General features: G+C 48.8%; 1 protein-coding gene across 1 annotated transcript; it reads left to right on the forward strand.

Annotated features, from left to right (window-relative positions):
- The first annotated feature begins 112 nt into the window (after window positions 1-112).
- Window positions 113-16,920, forward strand: mrps23 (mitochondrial ribosomal protein S23). The gene is made up of 5 exons (XM_041197215.1): window positions 113-238; window positions 2,761-2,937; window positions 9,620-9,697; window positions 14,406-14,529; window positions 15,206-16,920. Exons 1-5 carry the CDS (start codon window positions 195-197, stop codon window positions 15,365-15,367), a joined length of 585 nt encoding a protein of 194 aa, XP_041053149.1. The 5' UTR covers window positions 113-194; the 3' UTR covers window positions 15,368-16,920.
- Window positions 16,921-19,769: the final 2,849 nt, after the last annotated feature.

Here is a 19,769-nt window from a genome sequence, read left to right on the forward strand (position 1 = left end):
TTCCCCTCTCTGTGTATGGGGCTGGTTGCTGATGGATTGTGTGGGTGGTGGATGGATTATGCCTGACTCAGGTTTGATTGTTGAGCCTGGAGGAGTGGTTTTTGTTTCCGGGTCAGAGGGCAGCAGCAGCAGGCAGTGAAGAGGGAAGCAGCTGCTGGTGTCAGGAGCACAGGGAGTGATCAGTGTCTGTGATCATGGCTGGCAGCAGGCTGGAGAAATTCGGCACCATCTTCACCAGGTGAGGGGCTGGATGGATGAGGGATGGGGTTTAACTTGCTAAAGATCTTTTCAGTGAGCTGGATGTTGATGTGAAATCATTTCCTCCCTTAGCCCCTGGGGCAAGGGTGGGTAGGTAGAACGACCCTCTTGGCTCTAAGTCAGGAGATTGTGGGTTCAAACCCCACTAATTTAAATAGCATTGCACTGCCTGTAATGACCCAGGTTGAAATGTCTGTAATGTTCACTGGTTGTATTGAAGCGCCTCATGATCTCTGTGGAAAACTTGAATATGATTGCACTTTTTGTGATGTTCTTTCAGGTATTTTATGAATGAATGTGTTTTTCCAAAAATAAAAATCCCACTTCGGAGACACGAGCACAAAAATGTAAACTGACGCTCCAGGGAGGGACTGCGGCACTGTCAGAGGCGCTGCCTTTCAGATGAGATGTTAACCCGAGGGCTCAACTGCCCTTTCGTGTGGATGTGAAAGATCCCGCGGAGGTTTGAAGTAAAACAGATGTTCTCCCCGGTGTCCTGGCCGATTTTTATCCCTCAATCAACATCATAAAAGCAGATTATCCAGCCATTATCAGATTTCTAGTTTGTGTGAGCTAATACTCAAATTGGCTGCTGCATTTCAATGGTTTGGTTAAGCGGGTGGAAAAGTGGCAGATGGAATTCAATCCAAAGAAGTGGGAGGTAATGTATTAGGGGAGGGCAAACAAAGCTAGGGAATACTCAATAAACAGGAGGCTATTGAGAGGGGAAGGGGAAGTGAGAGACCTTGGAGTGCATGTCCACAGGTCCCTGAAGGTGGCAGGATAGGTAGATAATGTGGAAAAGGAAACAGATGAAATGCTTTCCTTTATTGAACGAGGTATAGAATATAAAAGCAGGGATGTAATTCTGGAACTGTATAAAATGCTGGTTAGACCACAGCTGGAATTTTGTGTACAGTTCTGGTCACCATATTACAGGGCGGACAATTGCTCCGGAGAGGAATTTACATGAATGTTGCCAGGGCTTGAAAATTGCAGTTATGGGGAAAGATTGGATAGGCTAGGGTTATTTTCCTTAGAACTGGGGTGGGGGGGGTGACCTAACTGAGGTGTACAAGATTATGAGGGGCTTAGATAGGGTAGACAGGAGAGACCTGTTTCCCCTAGCAGAGGGGTCAATAACTAGGGGGCACAGATTTAAGGTGGTTGGTTTAAGGATTAGAGGGGACATCCAGAGGGTGAAGGGTATTTGGAATTCACAGCCTGGTTTGGTGGTGGAGGCAGAAATCCTCAACTCTTTTAAAAGGTACCTGGATCAGCACTTGAAGTGCTGTACCCTACAATGCTACGCACCAGGTGCTGGAAGGTGGTAATGGAATGGGTGGCTATTATATATTTTTTTCTTTTTCGGCCAGTGCAGACATGATGGGCTGAATGGCCTCTTTCTGTGCCATAACTTTTCTATGGCTCTATTTCCTAAACTCCAACAGTGACTGCACTTCAAAAGCGCTTCATTGTCTGTAAAGCAGTTTGGAATATTCTGAGGTTGTGACTAGCCTTGCAAACCCCACAAGCTCTAACACCTAGAAGGTCAAGAGCAGCAGACACTTAGGAACACCACCGTCTGGAAGTTCCCCTCCAAGTCACACACCATCCTGACTTAGAAATATATCACTGTCCTTCACTGTCGCTGGGTCAAAATCCTGGAACTCCCTCCCTAACAGCACTGTGGGTGTACCTACATCACATGGACTGCAGCAGTTCAAGAAGGCAGCTCACCACCACCTTCTTATGGGCGATTACGGATGGACAATAGATACTGGCCCAGCCAGCAATACTTGAATCTCATGAACAAAAAAAAAGTGCAAGTTTTCTTCCTTTGAAATGCATGCACTTATTCCATGACTTAGCCCAAAAATGTTGTTTTACATCAGGCGGAATGAATTAATGGGATAAAAATAACTTAGAAACCAGTGAAATAAAAGCAGAAAATGTTGGAAAGCAGCAACAGGAGACCAGTCAGCATTCTAAAACGGAGGACAATTGGAACCCGCTGTGGCAAGTTGTAATACCGGATTTACTAAACCTGGTCGCTTGTGAGCTGACTCCCAGCAAAATTGACAATGAAAGCTGCGAGTTTTCTGTGAATAGCTAAATGCTTCATTAATGCTGAGCAGAGAGGCGAGCCTGACTTTGGCCTGACTTGATTTGAAATAGTTCAGCAGGCTACCGGTGGTCAGCAAGTGTAGCCTGGCCAAAATCATCCACTCGCCAAGAACATTTAGCAACAAAGTAAAAGGTTGGTTAACATCTTGGGTGGAGAATTTCAAACGTTCTCCAGCTGAAGTGTTAACCTGGCCCCTGTTCCTCAGATGCCAATAGACCTACTCCGTCTTTAGTCTGTCAATCATTCCCCCGGGCTTTTGGGTTAGAGACGCCATTTCTTCAGAATTCAGACTTCGGGTTAAATTGGGTTTGTCACCGGTAAACAAAGACAAAAGAGCCCACTAATTCTCTTTGCTGTTGTTGTTTAAAATATAGGGTGAGAGATTTGTTGCGCTCTGGTGTCATGAAGGAGTCGGAGAAACCTTGCTGGTACGATGTTTACGCCGCGTTCCCCCCAGACCATGAGCCAGTCTACCAGAAACCAAAGGAGAGGTTTGGAAAAGTGCAGGACCTCGTCCAGGAGATTTTCTACCAGGAAGACACGATTCGAGCGTAAGTTCTGCTTGTGCTCTTGGAGCTAACAATGTTTCAGATGTCAAACCAGAAAATGCTGGAAACACTTAGCGTGTCAGGCACTAACTGCGGAGAGAGAGAAATTGTTAACGTTTTAGGTCTGTGACATTTTAAGGAACTGGAAAAGGTCAGAGCTGTAAGGGCTTTTAAATAAGCACTAAGGCAGGGAAAAAGTGGGGAGGAGAGAACAAAAGGGAAGGTTTATGATAGGGTAGAAGGCAGGAATGATTAAGTGACAAAAGGGATATTGACAAAAGAGGAGTGGTACTGGGGCAAATAAAGAAACTAAAGATGGGTGGGTGGAGAGGAGCTGTGCATGGTGACAGTGGTGCCATTACCAGTACCACGATCCTTTTTCTTTCAGTTTCTCCTATTTTACTTGGGGTCGATCACCACAATACTGGTTGATCACATTTCTCCATCTCCTCCTCTTAGTTATCCATTCCTCTTCCAATCCCGCTGCGTTTAAGTCTCTCGGCACTGCATCTTTCTATCTGGTCCTAGGCCTTTCCTCCTCTTCTTCCTGACAGTCCCATATCCATCACTTGCCTCACCACATTTCCTCTCTCTCTCCGCAACAGATGACCGTCCCATTTCAATCTCTTCTCGGCTCCTTTCTTCGACGCTCCCCCAATCTTCACTGACCTCAGATGTGCTGGTTCTTGATTTTGTCCTTTCTCATTACTCCATTCATCCATCTCAGCAGCCCCATCTCATCTGTAGGTAGTCGTTGTTCCTCTCGTGTTGGTGTTTCTGCACTATATAACAAGGCCGGCCTCACAACTTTCTTGGAGATCCTTCCTTTCAGTTTTAGCTTTTCAGTGATACTTTTCTATCACATAACACTCCACTGCACTTCTTCCTCTTCCATCCTGCTGCGCTTTAAGTCTCTCGCCTCTGCATCTTTCCATCTGGTCTTAGGCGTTGGCTAGTGGTACTGTCACTGGACTAGTAATCCACAGACCCAGGGTAATGCTCTGGGGACCCAGGTTCGAATCCCACCATAGTAGATGGTGGAATTTGAATTCAATAAAAATCTGGAATTAAAAGTCTACTGATGACCGTGAAACCATTGTCGATTATCATAAAAACCCATCTGGTTCACTAATGTCCTTTAGGGAAGGAAATCTCCCTTCCTTACCTGGTCTCGCCTACTTGTGACTCCAGACACACAGTGACTCTTAAATGGCCTAGCAAGCCACTCAGTTTTATCAAGCTGCTAAAAAGTCAATAAGGAATGGAACCAGATGGACCGCCCAGCATTGACCTAGGCTTAGAAACGACGGCGTATCCTGGCAACCCTGCAAAGTCCTCCTTACTAACATCAGGGGACTAGTGCCAAAATTGGGAGAGCTCTCTCTCAGACTAGTCAAGCAGCAGCCTGACATAGTCATCCTCAGGGAGTCATACCTTACAGATAATGTCCCTGACACTACCATCACCGTCCCTGGGTATGTCCTGTCCCACCAGTAGGACAGAACCAGCAGAGGTGGCGGCACAGTGGTATACAGTTGGGAGGGAGATTCCCTGGGAGTCCTCAACATCCACTCCTGACTCCATGACATCAGGTCAAACATGGGCAAGGAAACCTCCTGCTGATTAGCATATACCACCTCCTCCCCCACCCCCTCAACTGATGAATTAGTACTCCTCCATGTTGAACACCGCTATCGTCCAGGTCTTGCTGAGGATGGCAAGGCCACAGAGTGTACTTTGAGTGGGCAATATCAATGTCTATTGCCAAGAGTGGCTCGGTAGCATCACTACTGGCTGAGCCCTAAAGGACATAGCTGCTAAACTGGGTCTGCGGCAGGTGGTGAGGGAACTAACATGAGGGAAAAACATACTTGATCTCATCCTCACAAACCTGCCTATCCCAGATCCATCTGTCCATGACAGTATCGGTAGGAGTGACCACCACGCAGTCATTGTGGAGACAAAGTCCCGTCTTCACATTGAGGATACCCTCCATGGTGTGGCACTACCACCATGCTAAATAGGATAGATTTCAAACAGACCTAGCAACTCAAGGTTCGCTGTGAGTGATCAGCAGCAGCGGAATTGTGCTCGAACACAATCTGTAACCTCATGGCCTGTTATATCCCCCTCTCTACCATTACCATCAAGCCAGGGGATCAATCCTGGTTCAATGCAAGGCGCAGGAGGGCATGCCAGGAGCAGCACCAGGCATGCCTAAAAATGAGGTGTCAATCTGGTGAAGCTACAACACAGGATTACTTGCATGCCAAACAGCATAAGCAGCAAGTGATAGACAGAGCTAAGCAATTCCACAACCATTGGATCAGATCTAAGCTCTGCAGTCCTGCCACATCCAGTTGTGAATGGTGGTGGACGATTAAACAACTCACTGAAGGAGAAGCTCCACAAATATCCCCATCCTCAATGACGGAGGAACCCAGCACATCAGTGCAAAAGATAAGGCTGAAGCATTCACAACAATCTTCAGCCAGAAGTGCTGAGTGGATGATCCATCTCGGCCTCATCCAGAGGTCCCCAGCCTCACCCATGCCAGTCTGGCTATGTGGAAAATTGCCCAGGTATGTCCCGTACACAAAAAGCAGGACAAATCCAACCTGGCCAATTACTGCCACATCAGTCTACTCTGGATCATCAGTAAAGTGATGGAAGGGATCATCATCATCAGGGCTATCAAGGTGCGCTTGCTTCACAATAACCTGCTCACTGACACCGGAACACGCAGCTCCTGACCTCATTACAGCCTTGGTTTAAGCATGGATAAAAGAGTTGAACTCCAGAGGTGAGGTGAGAGCTACTGCCTTTGACATCAAGGCAGCATTTGACCGAGTGTGGCATCAAGGAGCCCTAGCAAAACCGGAGTCACTGGGAATCGGGGAAAACTCTCCGCTGGTTGGAATCTTACCTAGCACAAAGGAAGATGGTTGTAGTCGTTGGAGGTCAGTCATCTCAGATTCAGGACATCACTGCAGGAGTTCCTCAGGGTAGTGTCCTCAACCCAACCATCCTCAGCTGCCTCATCAATGACCTTCCTTCCATCATAAGGTCAGAAGTGGGAATGTTCGATGATGATTGCACAATGTTCAGCACCGTTCGCAACTCCTCAGATATTGAAGCAGTCCATGTCCAGATGCAGCAACACCCGGACAATTCCCAGATTTGGACTGACAAGTGGCAAGTAACATTTGTGCCGCACAAGTTCCAGGCAATGACCATCTTCAACAAGGGAGCATCTAACCATTGCTTCTTGATGTTCAATGGCATTACCAGTGCTGAACCCCCCCCACTATCAACATCCTGGGGGTTATCATTGACCAGAAACCAAATTGGACTAACCATATAAATACTGTGGCTACAAGAGCAGGTCACAGGCTAAGAATCCTGTGGTGAGTAACTCACCTCCTGACACCCCAAAGCCTGCCCGCTATCTACAGGACACAAATCAGGAGTGTGATGGAATACTCTCCTTGCCTGGATAAGTGCAGCTCCAAAAACACTTAAGAAGCTTGACACCATCAGGACAAAGCAACCTGCTTGATTGGCACCCGATCCGCAAACATTCACTCCCTCCACCACTGACGGACAATAGCAGCAGTGTGTACCATCTACAAGATACACTGCAGTAACTCACCAAGGCTCCTTTAGACAGCACCTTCCAAACCCACAACCCCTATCATCTAGAAGGACCAAGGGCAACAGACACATGGGAATACCACCACCTGGAACTTCCCCTCCAAGTCACTCACCATCCTGGCTTGGAAATATATCGCCGTTCCTTCACTGTCGCTGGGTCAAAATCCTGGAACTCCCTCCCTAACAGCACTGTGGGTGTACCTACACCGCGGGGACTGCAGTGGTTCAAGAAGGCAGCTCACCGCCACCTTCTAAAGAGCAATTAGGTGGATGTGCAATAAATGCTGGCCCAGCCAGTGATACCCACATCCCATGAAAGAATAAAGAAAAACATCATTGACCATGGCACTTCTAATACCAGCACCCGCTAACTGTAAATATCGGAGCGGTGGGTCTGATCTTCTAACATGCCTCATTCAGTGTTTACTCCCTGAGGCAAGCAGTTGAGATCTGAGAGAATTACAGATAAAGGCAAGCCCAACTTAGCTCACCAATGTCAAAAGAGAGAAATGCCCCTAATCGCATCACCGAGCTGGATCTGGTTTAAAGCTGAAGTTTATTTTTCCTCACATCAACCCAATGCCTCTTCGAAGTGTTGATCAATCTTTGTTCCCTCAAAGTGTTTTCTCATCACTGACTTATCTTGTCGAGATACCTGGGTTTACCTGAGCTGTACCAATACAGATGGAACCGATGAGATCTTCTCTACGGAGCTAAGAAGCCTCGGTGTCTCCAGACCTGCATGGTTAATTGAGTTTTCCGACACTTTGCTACAACTTCATGCACACTCACTTCGGGGGGTGTTAACGTTTCCCTGCGTGATCAAAGTTGAGTAAAGAACTGGAGGTGCTGTCTGACATATTGTCTTGCAGTTAAATTGAAGCCCTGACTGAAATAAAAGCAGAGAATGCTGGAATTACTCTGCAGGTCAGGCAGCATCAGTGGGGAGAGAAACAGAATTAATGTCTCGGGTCAATGCCCTTCCATCAAAACTGAAGAAAGTTATGATCTGCAATTGTTGAACTCAATGTTGAGTCCAGAAGGCTGTAGAGCACCGAGTCAAAAGTTAGGGTGCTGTTCCTCGAACTTCACTGGAACACCGTCGCCCTGTCTGCCTGTTCAGATGGACGCGAGAGATCCCATCGCGGTATTTGAAGAACGCAGGCATCACCAAAACAGATTAACTTGTCACTATCTTTCATGCTATGTGCGGGGCTTTGCTCTGTGCATATTTTGGGGCTGCATGTGTTCGTGTAGCAGTGATTGACTGTAAAAGCACTTTTGGATGTCCTGGGGATGTGACGGGCACGATTCGAAAAGCAAGCTCTTTCTGCAGTACCCCATCTTTGGTTTCCAAATGGGGGAAGAAATCATGCCCAGAGCCTCGCCCTTATCTTTACTAGTGCTTCACTGTTCTGCCCACGTACAGATTTTGCCGAACTCCAGTGGTCAGGAATTTACTCAAGGGCAGTTAGGGATGGGCAATAAAAATGCTGGCTTAGCCAGCGACTCTCGCATCCTGTGACAGAATAAAAACAAAAGCCTTCCCTGTTCCTCAGTATTCTTGTATTGTTAGTGGTCTCACACTGCTTGCTGCCTGGCCAAGCAAACAGCCATTTAATTTCTTTTGCTGATGATTTGCAACCAATTGCTCTGTGATTTAACCTAATATATATAAAAAAAAATCACCCCTACCTCCTTTTGATATGGAGATGCACCATGCTTTCACTAACAAACCTGCAGGATAGACGGCTAAGATCATTAAAATGGCTGGATACAAGTCCAAATCTATGTTCCACCCCCTGCCCCACCCCTCTGATGCCAGTGTTTCCCAATACTTCACAAGTGAAGCTGTGGTTATGGGGAGACTTAAACAGAGGGGAAGGGTGAAAAAATCTACAATCACTTTATGCAGGGAGGTGCAGAAGAGTTGTCAGTGGAAACTAGGATTTGTCAGGATTGCTACAGCAACTTACTTTTATCTCCTTCTTATTCCTTCGGCCTTTCCCACTTGGGCTCACCACAATGCTGGTCGGTCGCCTCGATGTCAACCGTCGTTTTTTTTTTAATATAAATTTGGCAGGTGTCCTTTTCTGCTGCTAACCTTTCCCATTTATACCGGGGCTGGGACCGGGAGTCTCTCCCGCTCTTAGCGACTGCCATTGGCGTGCTTGAGGGATTTACAAGTTGATGCCCGACTTGTTTGGCCGTGTTATGAACACCTTTTCCACGGCCACCAAGCCCCGAGGTGGGACTCGAACCCGGAGCTTCTGGCTCAGGGGCTCGGGCGCTACTCGCTGGCTCGCAGGGTCTCCTACAACACCAACTTATGTTTATATAGTGCCTTTAACGTAATAAAATACCCCCAACGCTTCACAGCAGCACTATAAAACAAAATATGTCACCAAGCCACGTATGGAGATATTAGGTCAGATGACCAAAAGCTTGATCAAAGAGGTAGGTTCTAAGGAATGTCTTAAAGGAGGAAAGTGAGGTAGCGAGGTGTAGGGAGGGAATCCCAGAGTTTGGGGCCTAGGCAGCTGAAGGCATGGCCGCCAGTGATGGAGTGATTGAAATTGGGGATGGTCAAGAGGCCACAATTAGAGGAAAGGAGATAACTGAGGGTTGTGGAGCTGGAGGAGTTTACAGGGATAGGGAGGGGCGAGGGCCATGGAAGGATTTGAAAACGAGGAAGAGAATTTTAAAATCAAGACGTTGCTTGACCAGGAGCCAGTGTAGGTCAGCGAGCGCAGAGGTGACAGGGGAACAGGGCTGGGTGCAAGGTAAGACACAGGCAGCAGAGTTTTGGATTACCTTCAGTTTACAGTGGGAGACCAGCTAGGAGTGTGTTAAGAGTCTCGAGGTAATGAACACATGAAAAAGGTTTTCAGCAGTAGATGAGCTGAGATAAAGGTGAAATCAGGCGGATTATGGAGGTGGAAATCGGTCTTTGTGATGGTGTTAGAATGCATGGGTTTGTGGAGGCAACATGACATAAATCTGTTTCATTCTGAGGCCTTTTAAATTGCAGGAAATTCTACGAGGTGTATGGGAATGGGCCTAGGCCATTCGACCTCACACGATCCAATTTCGTCTCCACATGCCAAAGGTAAGGAAAATCCCTGTTAGTGTTTCCAGCTCACTTCTTAGCCCATCAGCAGTTAAAATAGCTGCACTATTACAGCTCACAGTGCCCAATAAATAACCTAACTGGCTTCTCTTGGATATCCTCCGGTCTTGGAAAACAACTCTATTTAGGCGACTCTATAGCTTCTACATCAGAGAATTGCAACCAAGTAGATGGCCAGATATCCACTGTGGACTGCACTCTTCGGTATAAACAGTCCAGTCCACAGACAAACAGCACTATTATAGATCCACAAATCACATGCTTTGCACCACATGCTGCCCTGTTAAATGAATCTGAACCTGAAGGCGAAGTATAAATCTAGACATCGATCCTTTCCTTGACAGTAGGTTTATTCACAGGATGCAGCAGTACATAGGAGCAGGAGTAGGCCAGATCACTGCCCCGTGCCCATCAACACCCCAGCAGCCCCTTTTTATACTCTTTTGGGATACAACAATCAAATAAACAAATTAACCAACGAGCAACCCCTTAAAGGGGCACCGTAACCAAAACAGAAATCTTCAACAGAAACTTTTCATATTAGGATATCATTACCAGGCTGATGATGCACTCCAGCTTCTACGGGGATCACTGGTTTAAAAACAACAATGCCTAACCTGGGACTCAAACGCATGACCAAGAGATTAAGCGTCTCGTACTTTACGGACTGGGCTAGCCGAGCTTAGAGCTTTTTTCTAGTGCACCTAGTATTCCACCCAAGTACTAACCAGGCCAGAGCCTGCTTAGCATCTGAGATCAGCCGTTTTCACACTAAAGTTGCCTGTAGGCAAGTGCCTTTTTCATATTAATTAATTTCCATGGCAGGATTTGACCCCAGGGAACTAGCCTGAGACTTTGACGGATTAGTCCATTGACATTACCACTACACCACCAACTCCGTGCAGTGATGAGAAGTGTAGTCGGCAGGATTTGAGTTTGACTGGGGATTCCCCAGTGCATTTCTAACCCATCACCTTAACCACTTGGCCACAGCCAAGGCCACAGGCCCCCCAAAATCGGGAATAATGAAGAGTGTGGTTGGCAAGATTTGAACCTATGGGCCAAATGACTTACTCCTGCTCCTAATTCATATGTAGCCCACTATGGTTTTCAGTTATCCACCTTCACCACTCGGCCACGCAGCTTGGGATGCCAATTTAACTCCCTGTCTAATCTTTTGAAGAAACCAGTAAGACTAATTAACTAAAATGAACAAATTAACAGCTCCTTAAAGGGTGCGAATGTAGCTGTGGAAGAGGCCAGTCGGGTCAAACGACCCCCTAAACCACCTGCTGCCTGGACCTGTTAATGGCCACCTGCTGCCTGGACCTGTTAATGGCCACCTCGGCCGGGACCTGTTAATGGCCACCTCGGCCGGGACCTGTTAATGGCCACCTCGGCCGGGACCTGTTAATGGCCACCTCGGCCGGGACCTGTTAATGGCCACCTCGGCCGGGACCTGTTAATGGCCACCTCGGCCGGGACCTGTTAATGGCCACCTCGGCCGGGACCTGTTAATGGCCACCTCGGCCGGGACCTGTTAATGGCCACCTCGGCCGGGACCTGTTAATGGCCACCTCGGCCGGGACCTGTTAATGGCCACCTCGGCCGGGACCTGTTAATGGCCACCTCGGCCGGGACCTGTTAATGGCCACCTCGGCCGGGACCTGTTAATGGCCACCTCGGCCGGGACCTGTTAATGGCCACCTCGGCCGGGACCTGTTAATGGCCACCTCGGCCGGGACCTGTTAATGGCCACCTCGGCCGGGACCTGTTAATGGCCACCTCGGCCGGGACCTGTTAATGGCCACCTCGGCCGGGACCTGTTAATGGCCACCTCGGCCGGGACCTGTTAATGGCCACCTCGGCCGGGACCTGTTAATGGCCACCTCGGCCGGGACCTGTTAATGGCCACCTCGGCCGGGACCTGTTAATGGCCACCTCGGCCGGGAGCTGTTAATGGCCACCTCGGCCGGGAGCTGTTAATGGCCACCTCGGCCTGGACCTGTTAATGGCCACCTCGGCCTGGACCTGTAAATGGCCACCTCGGCCTGGAGCTGTTAATGGCCACCTCGGCCTGGAGCTGTTAATGGCCACCTCGGCCTGGAGCTGTTAATGGCCACCTCGGCCTGGAGCTGTTAATGGCCACCTCGGCCTGGAGCTGTTAATGGCCACCTCGGCCTGGAGCTGTTAATGGCCACCTCGGCCTGGAGCTGTTAATGGCCACCTCGGCCTGGAGCTGTTAATGGCCACCTCGGCCTGGAGCTGTTAATGGCCACCTCGGCCTGGAGCTGTTAATGGCCACCTCGGCCTGGAGCTGTTAATGGCCACCTCGGCCTGGAGCTGTTAATGGCCACCTCGGCCTGGAGCTGTTAATGGCCACCTCGGCCGGGACCTGTTAATGGCCACCTCGGCCGGGACCTGTTAATGGCCACCTCGGCCGGGACCTGTTAATGGCCACCTCGGCCGGGACCTGTTAATGGCCACCTCGGCCGGGACCTGTTAATGGCCACCTCGGCCGGGACCTGTTAATGGCCACCTCGGCCGGGACCTGTTAATGGCCACCTCGGCCGGGACCTGTTAATGGCCACCTCGGCCGGGACCTGTTAATGGCCACCTCGGCCTGGAGCTGCTAATGGCCATCTTGACCAGGCCCAGGAGCAGACCCACGGGGAAGTCCTCCAACCTGCTCATTCCCCCCCCCACCTCCCCGTGCCGGGTGGGGCTGAAGTGCAGGTAAAACCTGAGGAGCAGCCCCCTCAAAAAGTGGAACAGGGGCTGTGACCCCACACATCTCCCATATTCACGGAGCGTGGACCACTCAAGGCCAAAGAGAATACCGGTGGCCTGGGAGTCTGTGAGCCATCTTAGTCTTCTTTTACACGGGGCTGCTGTGTGCGACACCCTCCCTGCCAAATCCCCGATGGGAAAGGAGGGCAGGGGGGGAGGCCACCCCCATGTAGAGAACCTCCCACCGGGGGTCCCTCGCCAGCAGTACTGAAAACCACAGCGTGTCCGGGCGCTTGACGAGACCGAGGAGCTGGAGGGTGTGCAGCAGATACCCTAGCAGGAAACCGCCTCCGCGCAGAACGGAACTGCACGGAGGGAATTTCCGTGAGGCAGCTCAAACTGTGCGGCCCCGGGTCCCCAAACCAGCGTGAAATTGTATCCGTGCGGGGCGGGGTCAGTTTAGATGGGAGTTCACGGCAAAAGAAAACAAATATTCAGCAGGTCTGACAGCATCTGTGGAGGGAAAAACAGAGTTAACGTTTCGAGTCGGTGTGACTCTTCTTCAGAGCTGAAGAGAAGTGAAAGTGCGATGAAATTTATACTGTTTGGGGTGGGGGGGAAGAGCGCGGAACAGGTGAAGCTGGGTAGGAGGCCAGTGATACATGGAGGCAAAGGAGAGATTGCAAAAGATGTCATTAAGGGTGTACACCCCTTCCACCATTTGTTTGTCATTTTCTGCAATCTCTCCTTTGTCCCCAGCTATCGCTGGTCTTCTATCCAGCTTCACCTGTCCCACCCCCACCCCTTATACAGTATATATTTCACCACATTTCTACGTCCCTTTAGTTCTGAAGAAGAGTCATACAGACTTGAAATGTTAACTTGGTCCTTTTTTCTCCACAGATGCTGTCAGACCTGCTGAGTTTTTCCAGCAATTTTTTGTTTTTGTTTCAGATTTCCGGCCTCCGCAGTATTTTGCTTTTATTTTAGAGCTCACTGCATACTTGTACCGCCTTCGACATCTCAAGCTCAGTCAGGTCCGAGCACCATGTTTTTAAGGCTCTGGCTTTGGCCATCAGCTGGACATTAGCAGACACAGTGCAGCTCTGGTACGCTTTGGAATATGGCTCCTCGCCCTGATATCTTGATATGAGATAGAATATAGTGAACAAGTTGATTAACCAAGGGGTGACAGTTAATTATGAAGCGCTGCGCTTTAGCAGTGGAATATGGATTTGAGTTGTCAATCTTGGCTGTGCTAAGCTGGGTACTCTCAGTTGGAGACTTTACCATGAGGACAGGAACTTGCTTCTATGACGCACTCACCAGGTTCTCATCCCCTGTCCCAAGATTGACATAGAAAGAGGGACCGGAAACAATCTGTGGCCCCTGACGGCACTTGATCTCTGGATTAGACCATTCAAAGTTTTTTTTTTTTTACCCAGCATGTTTAAAAGATAAAATGAGTTATCAAATTAATTGAATGGAGCAGCACAAATAACTCAGCAAAGTAGCAACATTGGAGTTACAAAAATTTGAATGATCAGGCAATTTGTACCAAGTGATAGTGACACAGGAGTGGGACTAACTGGACTGCTCTCTAAAGGAGCCAGTATAGAGCAGATGGGCTGAATGGTCATATCCTGTGTTGTCCTAGCTCTCTGCCACTGCTTCAATCTGTTAGGCCAATCTCCCACATCAGCTGACCATTGTTTTTCCTTTCTTTTTGTTTAGAAAACCGGACTTTATTGATTTTTGACAACAATTTCTTCATTTACCAACAATAGTCTGCCACAAACCGAATCTCCATAATAGTAACTCAAAGGTTTTCTGCTATTTCTGGTCTAAAGGTGACACCACCTGAACCTTGGATCAGCAGTACACTGTGTCTCTTGGTCTTCTGGATCCCTGACTGTGATGGTTGACGCTCTCACATTGTCTGTGCTCCCGTTCCTAGGTTCGTGGAAAAGTACCAAGAACTGGAGGCACAGGGTGAAGTTGATGAAGAAAAGTTATTTGAGGCAACGAGCAGGGCACTCCTGGTAGAGGGAGTCATGTTACGAAGGAGAGGCGGGTTGGGAGTAAGTATAACACAAATCTGTTTACAGCCTGTGACTGTTAGAGTGCTTGGATCTTTTGGGGAGGGAAGGAAGGATTGTAATAAGTGATAGTGAACTAAGAGTGACACAGGAATGGGACTAACTGGACTGCTCTCTAAAGGAGCCAGTAGAGCGCAGATGAGCTGAATGGTCCTGTGTTGTCCTGGTCACCTTGACCAGCTTCAGTCGAGCTCAGTTATAGTGGGATTAAGTAGGACTCGTGCCCAGTCACTGTAATTTTCCACTAGCATCAGTTAGGTCTCCCCTGGTATTGTGCGAGAGAGTCAGCCTTCCCTTGATTCACACAGTTTTGGAATCAATCGTCACTCCAGGGACTTGAGCACACAATCCAGATGAATCCTCCCAGGCCAGGTCTGTGGGAATGCTGCACTGTCAGAGGTGCTGCCTTCAGATGAAACTTGAAACCAAGGCCCTTGTCTGCCCTCTTTAATCTTCAATGTTGGAGGAAGAGCAAGGGAGTTCTCCCCAGTGTCCTGGTCACTATTTAGCCCTCAGTCAATGAATAAAACAGGCGACCGGGTTGTTTGTCTCATGTGCTGTTTGTGGGAGCTTGCTGTGCGCAAATTGGTTCGTCAAAGTAGGCCGAGTGCATCCGTCAAACTCTAACCCTCCGCAATAACTCGTTGCGACTTTTCAGATCTCAAGTTTTGCGAGTGGCAGCGCCCAGGATGCTACGAAACGGGACCCAGTGTTGGACCTGAAGCTGCAGGACCTGCTGAAGGGGATGCAGGAGGAGCAAGAAGTGCAGGCCCAAAAGGAGGGCCGCCTTCAGGCACCAGACGAGGCCCAGCCGCATTGACATGATTCTGTGCTCCAGACCATTAAAAACTGTTTTATGGTGCCCATGGAGCAGCATCTCAGTCACAAAACAGTGCCGAAAGGAGGGGGGGAAAATGATATTAATTTATTTTTAAAAAACAACCAATTTATAACTGAAGGCAATACGAATATGTAGCTGTGCTGGCAGCATTGGGGTGAGGGCAGGGGGGGCGCTGGTCATGGTGAGGGGAGATGAAACAGGATGTGCTGACTGCAACTTTGTCCCATATCTAAATCCTCCATTGGCACTCCGTTCTGGAGCTATTACAGTCCCGCCTCCAATCCCAGGGACTGCCCATGAAGCACTAAAACGACAGGCAAGATAGTATCCCTGTGTCTTATGGTATTGTTAGGTGGAAAATCTGGCTGTCAGTACCAAAAACCAGTCCCCCGAGGAGCAGGGAGTCCAGCTCCTTCTTTAAGGTCAGTCACTAACTCTTTAAATATAACCTGTTATTTACGACCCTCATTCTAAGTAAAAGTTGCCTTAAATGCCAATGGCATTTTCCAAATAATCTATTAAAAGAAATCAGCTTTAGTAGCTGCTGGTCCAGGTAATTACGTCAGTCTGAAATATCTCCAGAACTGAGTGCTAATAGAGGATTTAAGATATGGGACAAAGCTGCAGTCAGGACAGCCTCTTTTTGTCTCCCTCCACCGTGGCCTGCCCTCGCCCCAATATCATTTTCCTCACCTCCTTTCGGCACTGTTTTGTGACTGAGATGCTGCTCCACAGGGACCAGCAGCCCTCCAGTTAGCTCAGCTACATGACCGTTGTTCACCTGTCAGATGGGAAGACGCTCAGTGTCGACTAGCTCCTCGACCACCGTGTGCAAAACCTGGACACCAGTACAGCACTGTATGTGGAGAGATATGCTGGTTACAGCCCTGTCACTGTCTTGAGCGCCACGCTGGTAAAATTATAAAGGAAAGCATTGGCTATTCAAATGGATTCTTTGTCGTTGCAGCACAGGTGCGTGCGTTTAGACCTGGGCCTCCCAAACTGCGGGTCACGAACCCCAACGGGGGTCACGGGACGAGCAATTGAGGTCGCAAGCTCCGAGGCAGTAATGGCGGCTGTGGAGTGGAGACTCCCACTTTGACAGTCCTAGCAGCGGTTGCCAGGCCCCTTTAAATGTGCGTGCCATTTTTTTTTGTGGCCTGTGGGCGTGGCCTAAGCCAATGAGCTCTGAGGCCCAATCGCTGGCTCCAACAGAGCCTGCAAAATGGTGGGGTCTCAGTGGTCCTTTGTGCCTGTGTCCCTTGCTATTTGAACTCCCACCCCGTTCAACAACTTCCCCACTGCAACCCCCCCCCACCCCCACCACCACCCCGGCCAAACCTGAATTTTCACTCTGGGTGGGTCACAGCACGTGTGGGGCATTAAAATGGAGTCACAGCAGAACAAAGTTTGGGAAGTGCTGTTTTAGACTATGTGGCTGTCTCAAGTACCTTGAAATCTGAAGCACTTTGACCATAGATTGGAATCACCTTCTTTGGCTGTTTTAATTATTAAAAATAGTCTTTTCTCCATCAGAGCTTTCGCTCTTTATTTCTACATTACTGCCCTCCAACATGCTTATTTCTCTCGTTCAGCCCAGCTGCTACTGCAGCCTGCATCCATCTTTTTGTGACCTGCAGACCTGACTATTCTTCACCAGTGGTCTCCTGACCATCCTCCCACCTACTGTCCTTCACAACTGGAGCTCATCCAAAACTCTGCAGCCGACAACCTCACTCACAGCAAGTCCCTCTCATCCATAACCACGGTGCTCAACGACCTGCACTGGTTCCCAGTCCAGCCAGTGACACTTCGATTTTAAAATTCTCATCCCTGTTTTCAAATCCCTCCGCAGCCTCAGCCTTCGCTATCTCTGAAACCTCCTCCAGCCCCACATCCCTCCAAGAACTCCACGCACCTTTAATTTTGGTCTCTTGCACATTCCTGATTTCCATCGCTGCACCATGGGTGGCCATGCCTTCAGCTATGTAGTCCCTAAGCTCTAGAATTACCTCCCAAAAAACCTCTCCATCCATCCCCCTCTCTCCTTTAAGTCTCTCCTTTTAACGTCTACCTGTTTGACCAAGATTTTGGTCAGCTGACTCCCTGTCTCTGACCGGCTTGGTGTCAGATTTTGTTTGTTCTTGTTCCTGTGAGGTGCCTTGGGACGTTTTACTATGCTGGAGGTGCTATATAACTGCAAGTTGTTCACTGTAGGTTTTTGTCCAGGTCGGTCAGTGTCTGGAAGAGAAAATATAGGATTTGGCCCCTGGTATGGATAGTGCTTTAAGAGCAACATTAGCTGAGAACCAGGTTTAGCAGCTCAGCTGGAGGGCATATCTGACAGTGAGATCTAAGGACATTTAGCAAGAGGTGAAATTTTTAGGTGAATTTGTTCCTATTTATTTTTGTTTCAAACTCTTATTCCCTTATGGTGCTAACTAATTAAATAATTACTGTGGTGGAATTAATTCATGGAGTAACATTGTTTATAAGAAAAATAATCTAATTATCTCCGTGCGATTCCTCTCCAAGAGTCGGTGCACAGCATGCTCTGGTCCCACAGGTTCTGGCAAACCAGTGGTAGCTGGACCGTCATTAGGAATGGGGAATTCTGCTGTCCATTGGAATGTTTGTATGTGGATAGAGGCTAAGAAGGGAGTCAGGCGTGATGTGTGTCTGGCTGAGAGAGCTGTGGATGCTCAGGCATCAAGACAGAGATCGATTTCCCCAAAAGTCTAAGGATCTGAGGATTGGGCAGGAATGTTGAAGTGGAAGGAGAGTCATATGTTGAATGGCAGAGCATGGCTCCAAGGGCCGCCTGATCTACTCCAGCTCCTACTTCTTATGTTCTTACCATGTCCGCCCATACAATTTGATCTGTCACATGCTCCTGGCCATCATTTTTAACCTGCCGCAGCGTGGTTCTGTGTTGGTACCCCTTGATTCATGAGCGTTTAATCACTTACGTCACCATTCCTCAACCCTGGACCGCTCTTCCTGACTTCCCAAGCCTCGCTGTCCCATCATGTGGTAGATTGATTCATCGCCTGACTCATTCCGCACCGCCGCCCACCCCCCCCCCCCCCCCCCCCCCCCCCCCCCCCCCCCCCACCCCCCCACTCCCTTTAGGAAAATGCTCGACTTCCAGTGTCCCCAATGGCCCACCTGAGCTGAGGAATTTGTCAGGCTGGGAATAATAGGTGCACATACAGATGCTGCCTCTTTGAGACAGCTCATCAAGGCTCTCAGTGCATTCCACCTGCCCAGCCTATTTATACTGTAGCTTCTTTGTTTCGCTGATGAAAAGCCAGAGGGATGAATTTTTATATTTTATTCCAGTCAAAGAAAACAGAATAAATGACCCAGTAATCATGCTGTATCTGTGGAAGTACATTTTTCTTAAATTTCCACCGAGATTTCTTTGCTTCGCTATAGGTCAGGCATGAGGCGTTTTAACATTTCAAGCATACTGACTGAAGAGTAGTTTTAATGAAGTGACACACAGATTTAATCTTGAGAAAATCTCCTGTGAAAATCAATGTTCAGAGATGCGAATCCCTTGCCAAGTTGCTGTTTCTCTTCTGCGACGCTGTTCCCAGTTTGTCCACTAGGTAGCACTAATGTATAACTTTCATCCTTTGTCACCAAGTCAATTGAAGGCATGAAGCCAAACTGTTTTCTATCAATATCCATTCTTCTTAATACAGCCGCTCTGGCATTGAAACGGCTGCAGTGCAGTCAAGCTTTTATTGAAATATTTGTAACTGCTGGCTAGTTGTTACGGGAGAATAGACAAATTGTCTCATGCCTCACTTTTCACTTGTGAGCAGCTCAGTAGAGGTTGTGGTGAAAGTAAACCCCTCGCTTCCCCAGTCCTGGGACCAGCTGAGATCAGTTCACTCTACCTGGTGGTGGTGGTAGATCCCCTGTAGTTCAAGCGTGTCCAAGCTGGAAGCAACTTCATCACCCCCTGCGGGTCCTCTCATGGCTGAAGAGTCGGATGTGGGATTGGCATGGATGTCCGCAGAACTGGGCAGTCCAGTTTTGCCTCTCCCTTACATCATAAACCAAGACCCAGAACCATCTTGGCGTTTTGTGTCTTCAATGCCAGTGCTGTGGCGGTGCATTTGGAGACTGAGCCACAAAGGGGTGCTGGTGTTGGTGAAGCTGTGGGTGGGGGTGGGTGGAAAGCCTTCTAAAGGTTCCTCTTGATTTGGCTTTAGCTGAGGTGGGGGTTGTTCATGCTGGAGAGTAGCACTCAGGCACCCTGTATCTGCAGCAGCCACTCCCAGCTCACGTGTAGTAGACCGGTGAGGGTCGCGCAGTGGTAATGTCGCTGGGCTAGTAATCCAGAGGCCCAGGCTAATTCTCTGGGCAC

Source organism: Carcharodon carcharias, chromosome 10, assembly GCF_017639515.1.
Source record: "Carcharodon carcharias isolate sCarCar2 chromosome 10, sCarCar2.pri, whole genome shotgun sequence".
In the NCBI taxonomy this organism is placed as follows: domain Eukaryota; kingdom Metazoa; phylum Chordata; class Chondrichthyes; order Lamniformes; family Lamnidae; genus Carcharodon; species Carcharodon carcharias.